This window comes from Pristis pectinata, chromosome 1 (genome assembly GCF_009764475.1).
Source record: "Pristis pectinata isolate sPriPec2 chromosome 1, sPriPec2.1.pri, whole genome shotgun sequence".
Classification (NCBI taxonomy): Eukaryota; Metazoa; Chordata; class Chondrichthyes; order Rhinopristiformes; family Pristidae; genus Pristis; species Pristis pectinata.
This window is the reverse complement of record NC_067405.1, coordinates 11666385-11678856: the sequence shown is the minus strand read 5'-3', so window position 1 is coordinate 11678856 and position 12472 is coordinate 11666385. Positions and strand designations below refer to the sequence as shown.

The window sequence follows — 12472 nt, the reverse complement described above, 5'->3', positions numbered from 1 at the left end:
TTTGTACTACCTCAACATTCTTATATTTTGAAATGATCTCTCTGGATGGCATGCAAAACAAAGTTTTTCACTGTATGTCGGTGCCTTCACAATAATAATGCAAACACAATTACCAATTACCTGCCTGAGAAGCTGGTGAATGCAGATATTGCCACAACGTTTAAGAAGCATCTGGATGAACACTTGAATTGCCAAGGCATAGAAGACTATGGACCAAGTGATTGTAAATGGGATGAGTAAAGACAGGGACTTAACACTTATCATGGATATAATGAACCATGGGGCTTGTTTCTGTGCTCTATGACTCTTTAACTCAAAATGTTGGCTCATGATGGGTGAACATACCTACCAACATCCTGACTGGAGTCCACTTCTGGACTCTGCACTGAGACCAAGAGCAGAGAAAGGCAGTGGAATTCCCAGCTTTGGCTCAGGGGGCTTTTTTCTCAGATTATGGCCCAGGTGATCCCTGCCATACCATCTACAAACCCTTTCATTTGGATGAAGATCATTTGGTTGGATGGAAGAAAGGATACGGTTTTGTATCTGCAATAATATTTTCAGTTATTTAAAAATGACTTTAGACATATTAATTTTTAACTATTCTTAATATATTTTAATTGTTTATTTCAGGTTAATAGTTATTAAGTAAACTGCAGAGAGTTGTGGACACAACCCAGTGCGTCATGGAAACCAGCCTCCCCTCCTTGGACTCTTGTCTTTACCTCTCGCTGCCTTGGCGAAGCAGCCAGCATAATCAAAGACCTCACCCATCCAGGTCATTCTCTCTTCTCTTCTCCCATCAGGTAGAAGATACAGGAGCTTGAGGGCACGTACCACCAGACTTAAGGACAGCTTCTATCCCACTGTGATAAGACTATTGAGCGGTTCCCTTATACGATAAGATGGACTCTGACCTCACGATCTACCTTGTTGTGACCTTGCACCTTATTGTACTGCACTTTCTCTGTAGCTGTGACACTTTACTCTGTACTGTTATTGTTTTTACCTGTACTACCTCAATGCACTCTGTGCTAACTTAATGTAACTGCACTGTGTAATGAATTGACCTGTATGATCGGTATGCAAGACAAATTTTTCACTGTACCTCGGTACAAGTGACAATAATATACCAATACTAATACCAATAATTTTTTTAAAATGTCTGCAGAGTTCAAGAACATTGAAAAACCTTACAAGTTTTGACAGATGACAAAGCTAGGGTGACAACGGTCAAAGATTTTCAAAGAAAGTTTGCGGATATGGTTTGTTCTGGCTCTTCCATAGGTGATTAAAATAGAGAGGGTGCAGGAAAGGTTCACAGGAATATTGCCGGGACTGGATAGACTGGGACTGTCTTCCCTGGTGCAAAGGAAGATGAGGGGTGACCTTCGAGGGGTTTATTAAATATTGAGGAGCATAGATAGTCACTGTACTTTTTCCAGGGTAGGGAAGATTCAAACTGAGGTTTAGGATGAGAGGAGGAGGATTTAAAGGGGATCTGAGGGGCAAGTTTTCACACAGAGGGTGGTGGGTATGTGGGATGAACTGCCAGAGGAGGCAATAGAGGGGTGGGAACAATTACAACGATTAAAAACATCTGGACAGGTACATGGGTAGGAAAGGTTTAGAGGGATATGGGCCAAACGCAGCCAAATAGGACGAGCATAGAAAGGCACCTTGGTCGGCATGGACAAGTTAGGGTGAAGGGCTTGTTTTCATGCTGTATAACTTCATGAATCTATAACACTCTGCATGAAGTCAAGGTCATGACAGCAAAATTAGTTCCAGATTTGAGAAAGGTAAGTTTACAACATTGATGCAGTTCAGTGGCAAGTGTGAGTGGTTAGCTCTGTTCTGCAATATCTCTTTGATGTGCTTCAGATTGTTTTACTTCATCAAAGGTACAATAAAGAAGGGAATTGTTGCCCATGTGGTAGCCAAAGCTTTAAGGAATAGTTGTGTTTGAGAACCTTGACAACATTTTAGGGCAGGTCTGACGATATTTTGCTGAGAACCACAATTCCCAATTCATTTAATCAAAGGGCATAATTGTCCATTGCTGGGTGCCCTGAGTCAATTTTTGGCCATTTCAGAGGGTAACTGAGAGCCAATCTATGCCTTACCAGGTATGATTGAAGTATTTAATTCTCTGAACAACAGGAGTGAACCAAGGAGTTTACAACAATGCAATAGTTTATTAGCTATCGTTACCTTTCTATTCCACAGTATACAGTAATCTAGCTGTCTCAACAAAGCCTCATTTAATTGCAGTAAGATTCTTTTATTCTTGTACTCCAGTACCTTTCTAACAAAGGTTAATTTCTCACTGCACCTGTATATTAAAGTTCTGTGACTCAGGTACGAGTGCACTTAAATAAACATGAACAATTCTCTGTCTCTCCCTATTAAAATAAAATCCCATTTTTCTATATTTCTGACAAAGTGCATAACGTCACACTGACCCACATAATCTATGAACATTTTACTCATTTACATAATTTACAGTTATTCTGTGATGTCCTCAACAGTTTACTTTCACCTGGAAACTTGGATACCTTACGTGGGGCCCCCTTATCTAAGTCATTGATGTAGGTTTCAAATAAATTGACCTTCAAACACCTATCTGTGCAATACACAGCTAATTACAGCCAATGCAAAAATGGCCCATTATTTTCGACTGTTTTCCATCTGTTAATCAATCCTCAATTCATTCCAACTTTATTACTCCAAACTCATGTGTTCTAATTCTTATTTTGTGTGGCATCTTATCAAATGTGTTTTATATCTCTAACAACGATAATTCTCCCATTCTAATTGAAATTTAAACCATTTTGAGCTCTTAGGTTATGAAAGGCCAGAAATCCAAGGGTCTTTTGGAGGACAAAAATTACTTGATCATAAAACTAGATTTATGATGTCCATAGATGGTTGGAGAAAGGGGAGATAATACAGTTGTGAGATCATAGAAAAGATGTGGGTGAAGGGGCAGTCAGTTGCAGTTTCTATATGGTGAGGTGTGAGAAACGGCATCACAGACAGTGTTTGGAGAGCGTAACAAGGGAACAAAGATTATAGTTGTATAGAAAGACATTGTTTTATGCCTAAAACATTGTACTGTGCTATAATGTTCTATGTTCTATGTAAAACATTGTTTTGAGTTGAAGGCACACTTCTGAGGGACAATGAATCTGAAAAGCGACAAGTGAATCAGAAAAAAAAAATCCAAAAAATTCAATTTTTATTAAATACATCTATTTCAGTACCAATAATCACCAGTTCTCAGAAACATACAAAAGAAATTACTAATAATACTGCATTGCATCTTTTATATGTATTTTTTTTACTTGCACAAGACTGTACAGAGTAACAGGGCGAAAGAAAAGTCACTTTGCTCTTTGATTAGTGTCAAACAAGGTCTTTAAAACATTGTAGAAAAGAAATGAACAATAGCAAAATACCAAGTAACAATATTACTGCTACATCACACTCTTATAAATTTTCTACCCCTTTTGTAACCTTCTAGAACAGCATAGAGTCTGTACGTATAGAATGAGATACAGAAATGTGTTACAATCTTGTTCTTTTCTCCAAGAAACTGTACTTTTGAAACGTATGAGAGACAGATAATAAGATTTTAGTACCAAGCCCTAGGCTTGACTAGAAAAGAGAGAAAAAAAGTCAAGGAGTTTAGATCTTTTTCACATTGTTCTCCTATTACCTATTAAACAAAACTGTTAAAATAGGCCTTTTTTAATCATTAGCAGTTGTTTTATTTAATCATTGTATACTCACCAAACACCACTGGAACTGGATCACTTGCTTTTAATCCACTTGAGCCAATGTTTGCTCTTACAATTCTTATTTCAATTTCACTTTGTTATTTCACTTTCTTTCCTTTCAAAAATATATCCAGTTCCACACTGAATGAAGCTATATAGCGCTAAGAGCCACTTGAACCAGGTTGTTGGTTCGGTCTCATTAACGTAGGCTTCTCCAGTGGTGCTATTAATGGAAGAAGTGTTAAACATCCTCTGGCAATGGTGTGGAGTCTGCCTTCAACCTATCTTGGACTTCAGAATTAGCTCAAGTTCAAGTCTACTGTTGTCAAAAAATTGGATAGCATGTTACCAGTGTAGATATCCACATCATTAAAAATATGGTTGCCCTTTAATTATTTGAATCTGAATCTGAATAAAATTTACAGTGGCTCCTTTTCCAGGTTAGACAAGGTATTACTAGGTTTAAGACTGGTAAAGAGTATGGGATCATGTAGGAAGGAACAGTTGAGATGGATGAATAGCCTAATCTTATTGAAGGTCCCTGGGGTTGAGTAGCCAACTCTTGTTACTGTCCCTGATGACCCTAAACACCAAGGTTATCCTCTCAGGTTTCCTTTACTCTAGAAATAATTAATTCTTTCTAATTGAAACACCTTCTGTGGTTACCACATTACAGCTTTGCCGACTCAGCTAGTATAGAATAGACGTTGTCCTTTCCATGTCATCACATAAGAAATCTTTTAATTTCTTAGCATTCTGGTTTGTGCCTGCTGAGATTTCTGTCACTAAGTCTGAAAGTGTCAAATACTTCCAATGGGTTTAAAACCTGCAGACTGAAGCTGATAAACATTCACCAAAATGAATTCCTTGTTAGCACCTCCACAGTCAAACCTCTTAATGTGGTGAGGACAGGCCTGTAGGATAGTTCGGCCAAGACAAAGTCAAGATGAAGTCAGAGAGAGAAACCAAGGACTGCAGATGCTGGAATCTAGACGAAAAATGGAAGAAAACTTCTTCAAAGATGAAGTAAATTGGGTCGGAGTATAACCAGCAGAATAAATAAGGGTGAACCAGTTGACATAATGTATTTGGATTTTCTGAAGGCCTTTGATAAGGTACTACCAAAGAAATTATTGAACAGAATTAGAGTGCATGTTGTTGGGGATAACGTACTGGCATGGATTACAGATTGGTTAATGGACAGAAAACAAATACAAATAAACTGGTGTTCTTTGGATTGGGCAGCTGTATCTGTTGGGATGTCAAAGAAATTGGGAGGGGGCCCCAGCTGTTCACAATCTATATCAATAATTTGAATGAGGCTATCGAGTATAACTTATCCAAGTTCATGATGCCAAGTTAGATGGCAGTACGGGCTGTGAGGAAGGTACTGAAGATTTTAGGAGTATATAGAGAGGGATATCTTATAGAGTTAAGGACATGGCAGATGGAATATTATGTGCAAGAATCTGAAGTCATCCACTTTGTTAGAAAAAATCAAAAGGTGGAATATTTTTAAATGGTGAGAGATTAACAGGTGCTGGTGTTCAAAAGGATCTGGGAGTCATGGTACACACATCATTGAAAGTTAATTTGCAGATACAGCAAGCAATTAGGAAAAAAATATTCACTTTTATTGGAAGTGGATTGAATTCAAAGTTAGAGACAGCTTGCTTCAACTATATAGCATCCTGCTGAAACACATATGGAATATTATGTATAGGTTTAGTTTCCTTGTTTAAGGGAGGATAGACATGAGATAGGAGTGTAGTGAAGGTTCACCTGATTGTTTCCTGGGACGGGGGCAGTGGAGCTGAGGGGAACGGCAGGGAATGGGGTGAGCATAATCACATCGGGGGGGAGATTAAGTACTGGGTACTGGTACGCTGTTGAGTATAAAAGAATGAGGGTTGATTTCATTGGAACACAACAGTTTTATGGGTTAACATTTCTCTTGTTGGAACATCTAGGCCTAGGAGTCACAGGTTCAAAATAAGGAGTTGGCCATTCGATACAGAGATGAAAAGAAACTGATTCACCTGGTGGCAGTGAATCTATGAATTCTCTACCCAAGAGAGCTGTGAATCTGTGAATGCTCAATCTCTGAGTGATTCAGAGATCAATAGGGAACAAAAGGATATGGGGTTAGTGCATTAAAGTGAAAGATCAACCATGGAAGAGCAGACGCAAGGGGGGGGGGGTGAATGACCCACTTCTACTTTTATTCCTTATAGTCTTAAGTTCTTATGTTTGACTTCAATTGTTACTGAAGTTTGGCAGCTCATTAAGTGAGGTACCGTGGAAATACAAGATTCTCATGTATCCAAAGAAAGATTTAAAACATGACTGACAGTTTGGAGACAATTCTAAGACAATGGCCTTAGAAATTAACAAGACTTAATTATTTTCCCTCAAACTAGAATCCCACAACAAGGTGATATCTCCACAAAATGGTTTTAACTGTATTGATATAATGATTAACAATAACTTTCATTTGTAGATATTACCAGTAATAGTTAGCATTTTATATTGTATTATTATTATTACAAAAAAACATCACTGAATATTTGAATATATGGTTACAGTTCTTATATGTAGTTAATATTTAGCTATGGTAATCATTAAGTTCAAAAGAAAATTAGATAAATAGTAAAGTGAAAAATCTTTCACAGTTATGGGTAATGGAGAAAGGAATCAGACTAATAGGAGATCTGTTTCAAATAGCTGGTATGGGGACAATCAGCCAAATAATTTCTTTCTGTATTAGATCTTTCCACCATTCTACATGAGTTTATTGATATGAATAATCACTATATGCTCCAATCCTATGAAACCTAATAAATGGATTGATGCCTATTGCTTTAAATAAGTACATGTAAATGAGAATATTCTTTAACTTCAGGTTCCCTGTACCATTTCTTGTCCTTTTCAAAGATCTGATTTTTAACCACTTCACTCCTGAAGATATTCTGTGAATCTCAATTTCACCAATGTAGCAACGACGAGGAGTCTTAAATTTCTATTTACAGCCTACCTTTTAGTACAGGAATACGACATAGTCGCCTGTCTTGTTTAGGATGTGCAAGAGTTTGCACTCAATTGGTTGAAACTTAAGACATGTTGTAACTGGAATGCATGCATAAATAAGAACCACAGATATGTCACTAGATAACCAAATGATCAAAGAGAAATATTTTTAATATATGAGGTGTGCTTCTACAATTCAATAAATTCAGTGGTCAAAACAATTCTTGTCTGTGTTGTTTGGGAATTTGACATCATTCTGCATGAGGGTTGGGACCAAGAATTGTGAAATCACTCTGCTAGGATATAAACCTGCCATGGAAGCAGTATCATGTGACAGATATTTGCCTTGAGCAACATTAAATTACTGGGGTATTGCATTAGTCACCACTTACCATTAGACTTTATTTCAACTGCTGTCAATGAATATTGAGTGGGATGGGTAATAGGCAGACATTCCTATGCCATGATTAATTGCTTAACCTAAAATAAAGTTTCAGTCCATGTCCAGAGCCTATGGGGTTAAAATATTTCAGATAGCTCCATCATTTGATGAAACCTGATACAAAATCTCATCTCCATCTTCCTGTCTGAGCCCCTTGATTCCTCTGACGTCTAAAATTCTCTTGATCTCGGTCTTGAAAAGATGGAGCAATCCGTAGCCCTCTGGAGATAAGAATTTTAAAGATCCACAACCCGCTGAGTGAAGACATCGTTGCTTTAAGTGGTCTACTCTTTATTTGCAGCCTGTGACTACGTTGCTCCGAGGCAGAGGAAATTTCATCCCTGCACCCACCCCATAAAGAATTTGAAGAATTGTATAAGATTTAATTAAGTCAACATGCATTTTCCTAATCTCTGGTCTTCTCAATCTCTCCCAACTGGAGAATCTTCTCATGCTTGGAATTGGGTTGGTGAACCTTTACTGCAATCTTTTTAAAGGGATTGTATCCTTCCATAGATATGGAAACCAAACCAGTATACAGCGGAAGGGAAAACCACTGAACTCTCTATGGGTGATAGTGATTTGAAAATACCAAAAGAACCTCTGAAGAGAAAGGAGATGGAGATATGTTTGTTGCTGATGGTCTCACAGCTTCAGACAAAGTTTTTTAGAGCAGGCCAAGGAGATTGCAATGACTCATAAAAGAACAATCAATAGATTCCTACAAGATTCCAGTTTATAATTCAGGATATGGTTATTGTACTCTCGAGAGACAATTGTATCTGTAGATCATCTTTCTGTAACCTAATGCCCTTTCTATATTCTGGTGCCTTAGATTGTATGTTTGTTAGGTGTAATGCAATATTAAATACATCAATTTTCATTTTACGATATAAATTTTCTTGCATAAAATCCTAACAAGTTGGGCTTGGACGAAGAAATGATATTTCTTATTCATTCCTGGAATATGGGCATTGTTGGCGACATCAGTGATTATTGGCCATCACTACTTGATGTTGGGGTCATTTTGAAATCTGAGTGACCTTATACTCTGTTTGTGAGAGCAGTTAAGAGTCAGCCACATTACTATGGCCCTGTATTCACATATGGGCCTGGGTTAAGGACTGAAGATTTCCTTCCCTAAAGAACATTAATGAGTCAGATGGATTGTAGGAACAATTCAGTAGTTTCTTTATCACTATTACAGGAGGGGTGGAGGTAGAAACTTATCCTTGTTGCTTATGGTAAACGCACAAAACAGCAGCCATGTGTTGTGCTCCACTTTCAAAACTATAACTGAGGTGCACAGAACCAAATTTCAAAAGTGAAGTAAACTCACATCTGCTGCTATACCATGCATTCAGCGCTATCAACCAAGGATAAATTTCTTGGTACACGTTATGATTCAGTTTATTTAAATAGGGGACTTAAATTCCATAGCAACTGGTCGGACTTCGAACTTGCATCCTCAGTTTATTCTTAAAACCCTTTTAGATTCCTGTGCTAATTAATAATAATACCCTAGCCTTGATTAAGATCTGCTAAAAATCCACCCTGCCCATTAATTGCAGTCTTATGAAGACTACACAAGGTTTCTTCAGGCTGGGCTTACCGCTCTGAAGAAAAGAGGCCTCTCTACTGAAGACTGAACCACTTTGTAGAAGAAAATTAGAAGAGATGGTGTTTCAGTTTGTGAGGGGCTCACTGTACAGCATTAGTAAAGCACAAAGAGCAGCATGTCGACATTTACTGGGATCTTTAGGGGAGTGACGACAATTGGAGGAGGTCATGTTATGGCCTCCTCCTGGGTTATGGTTGTCCTATTACTGCAAGGATATGGAGGATTTGGAGAGGGTTCAGAAGAGGTTTACCGGGATGCTGCCTGGATTAGAGGGTATTAGCTATATGGAGAGATTGGACAAACGTGTTGTTTTCTCTGGAGCGGCAGAGGCTGAGGGGAGACCAGATAGCAGGCACAGTAGTGCATCGGTTAGTGTAACACTATTACAGTGCCAGCGACCCGGTTTCAATTCTGGCCACTGTCTGTAAGGAGTTTGTACGTTCTCCCCATGTCTGCATGAGTTTCCTCCGGGTGCTCTGGTTTCCTCCCACATTCCAAAGATGCACGGGTTAGGAAGTTGTGGGCATACTATGTTGGTGCTGGAAGCATGGCAACACTTGCGGGCTGCCCCCAGAACACTCTACGCAAAAGATGCATTTCACTGTGTGTTTCGATATACACGTGACTAATAAAGATCTTATCTTATCTTAGAAGTTTATAAAATTATCAGAGGCATTGATAGGGTAGACAGCCAAAATCTTTTTCCCAGGGTAGATATGTTGAATACCAGAGGGCATAGCTTTAAGGTGAGAGGGGGAAAGTTTAAAGGAGATGTGTGGGGCAAGTTTTATTTACACATGGAGTGGTAAGTGCCTGGAATGTGCTGCCGAGGAGGTAGTGAAAGCAGATACGATAGTGGTGTTCAAGAGGCATTTAGATAGGCACATGAATATGCAGGGAATGGAGGGATATGGATCACATGCAGGTAGAAGGGATTAGTTTAATTTGGCATCATGCTTAGCACAGACATTGTGGGCCAGAGGGCCTGTTCCTGTGCTGTGTTGTGCTGTGCTATGTTCTACGTCATTGGGTGTATGAGAGATGGGATGGCCCAGAGAATGTGTTAACATTGGTAAGACATTATGAGTCATGTACCAATGCTTGCAAGAGTTCAGTGAGAGCATGTCAATATTTGATGGGCTTCCTTCCAGTGTGTTAATATTGACTTGATTTTTTTCCCTGATCAGCATTTGGCAGATCCTAGGAACGTGCCAGAATTTTCAGAGATTCACTGGAGCTGCATGTGAATTTCCAGCATTCTCCCACAACAGCACCAACAAACAATAACTATTCACTTGCAGGGAATCCTTCATCCGCTGTGTTTGCAAAACTTCTTATAATAGGTTAACCTTAGTGGTCACCTGTGCAAGGGAATGGCCATCATTTAGATATTATCTAAGCTATGGTTTGTTCCATATTCAGTCAAATTCTCAGTTGCTTTGTATGAAGTGTTTGATTTAGAAGTGTCTTTGTTAACACGTTCAATGGATTGTATTATCTGACTTCAAAGAGTCATCTTATAACAATGATGGTTTCTGAGGTCAGGCAACAAGCTAAAATAATTAACTCATGTGGACTATTACCTACATGCTCTGGTTTTCTATATTATTACTGAAATGATTAATAATGCTTAAAACATTTTATGCAAATCTGCTGCAGCCAATAGGAGTAATTTCACACAATACATTAGGTAAAATTGATGGATAATCAGAAAAATTCAAAGAATGCATAATACACAATCTTTACAGCTCTCTCTCTGTTTTTGTGCCTCTCCTAAGAGACGGGGTCGAGAAGTTTGTGAGGGAGCTTTTTTATGTATGCATTCAGAGGATGTGGATGCTGCTGGGAAGGACAATCTTTAATGACCATGAAATGAATGACTTGTCTGTCATTTCAGTGGAGAGTCGACCACAGAGAGTGTGGAGATCCATGTAGGCCAGTCAGATAGGTATGGTGGACTTCTTTCCCTGCAGGATGTAAATGAACTAGATGGGTTTTTATGGTAGTTTAATGGTCACAATTATAGTAATTTTCAATTTAAATTTATTTACTTATGATTGAATTCCTAAGGTACCTTACGGGTATTGAACTCAGTTCTTTGGATTACTAATCTAGATCCTTTAATACTAGTCCAGTAATTTAATAACTTTGCTTCCAAATCCCAGGGAGAACAATTGTAGCTGTCTGAACAAGATGCAACAGCTGTCATGGTCTGGAACTGGCTCACTTGACCACTTGATTTTTAATACCCATTGCTTCCATGTGGTTTAGAAAGTTTTCAGAAACAACAGAGGTCTCCATCTCATTTCCCCTGGATGTGAGGGTCTGACATGACAACCCTGAAATTAGTTTGTGCTTGGAGAGGAATTCTGCTGTATATCACAAAAATAATTTACAAAGCACTTTTTTAATATATCTATACATACTATGTATATATATAATACACACACATTCTCTACATTGAATAATGGATGTAGCTCCTTCTGGCACCACAATCTTTCAGTGTTATTTGTTTGCAAGATGGTAAGTTGTTTCCTATTCCAGATTCAAAAGAAATGTGTAATATGTCAGAGAAATGCTGTTAAGGTCAGGTCACAGGATTAGACCTCAGAATTTCATAAAATGTAATTAAATAAAAGCAGTGAAAAATTACCATTATGCAGGAAATGTTGAGTGTACGCTCCAGAGCTGTTTTGTTACCCGAGCATCAGGGATATTAATGTTGCAATTTCCCAAACCTAAACTACAGTTACTGCATGTACCTGATACCACCATCTCCCAACATGGTATTAGTACTAACTTTCCTTGATAACTGTAGTCTTGATTTTATAACTATCTACCTTCCCTGGCATATCAAACACAATGCATACATCCAATGTGTATTCTATGAAACATGAGTGGATTGAATATTGGTCTGCACTGAGAGAGCTGGTTTCAGCTGGGCAATAATAAGGGCACTTAAAAATGACTTTAGCAACCTTCTCCAGGTGATGGGATGTTGTCAGGGGTCCATTACATCACCAAGTGTGTGCATGTGCAAGTCTGAGTGAGTCTGAGAACGTGAGTACACTTATATTTTTGTCAGTGTGTGAATGTGTCTATTCTTGCATGCATATGTGCGTGCCTGTGTGTACGTGTGTGTGTGCATGCATATGTGTGTGTGTGTGTGTGTGTGTGTGTGTGTGTGTGTGAATGCTCACAATTCCACATTGGTTAGAGACATTATTGGACTTGGTTGTAAAATCTCCCATGGTTACATACCTGTAGACCATTTAGCCTCTCAGACATGTTCCCATACTTAATTAGATCATTGCCTCTCCTTATCCTAATGCCATCTATCCATAATCCTTAACATCCTTACTGAACAAAAATCTATCCATCCACACTTTGAAACAGTCAATTGATACTGAACCAAAACAACTTTATGAAGCAGTGCTTACAGAGAGACTTCAAACACTCTTGCACGTACTCCAACTTCTTGATAGCTTGCCAGCACAATAAAGCTCTAATTACAAGGCCAAGTCCACCAGAAATAACGTCGATCTTATTGGATCGACTAACATCTTAAATGTCTTTTTCAGATCATGGTTTAATCTTCTA

General features: G+C 38.4%; 1 protein-coding gene across 1 annotated transcript in view; it reads left to right on the top strand.

Moving 5' to 3' along the window:
- The window catches only part of gypc (glycophorin C (Gerbich blood group)), a 99575-nt gene extending 98925 nt beyond the window's left edge, over nucleotides 1-650 (top strand). Inside the window, exon 4 of the mRNA XM_052020406.1 lies at nucleotides 634-650. Within this exon, the coding sequence (XP_051876366.1) occupies nucleotides 634-638 (5 nt within the window). The 3' untranslated portion in view covers nucleotides 639-650. The remainder of the gene's footprint in view (nucleotides 1-633) is intronic.
- The last annotated feature ends 11822 nt before the right edge of the window (nucleotides 651-12472 follow it).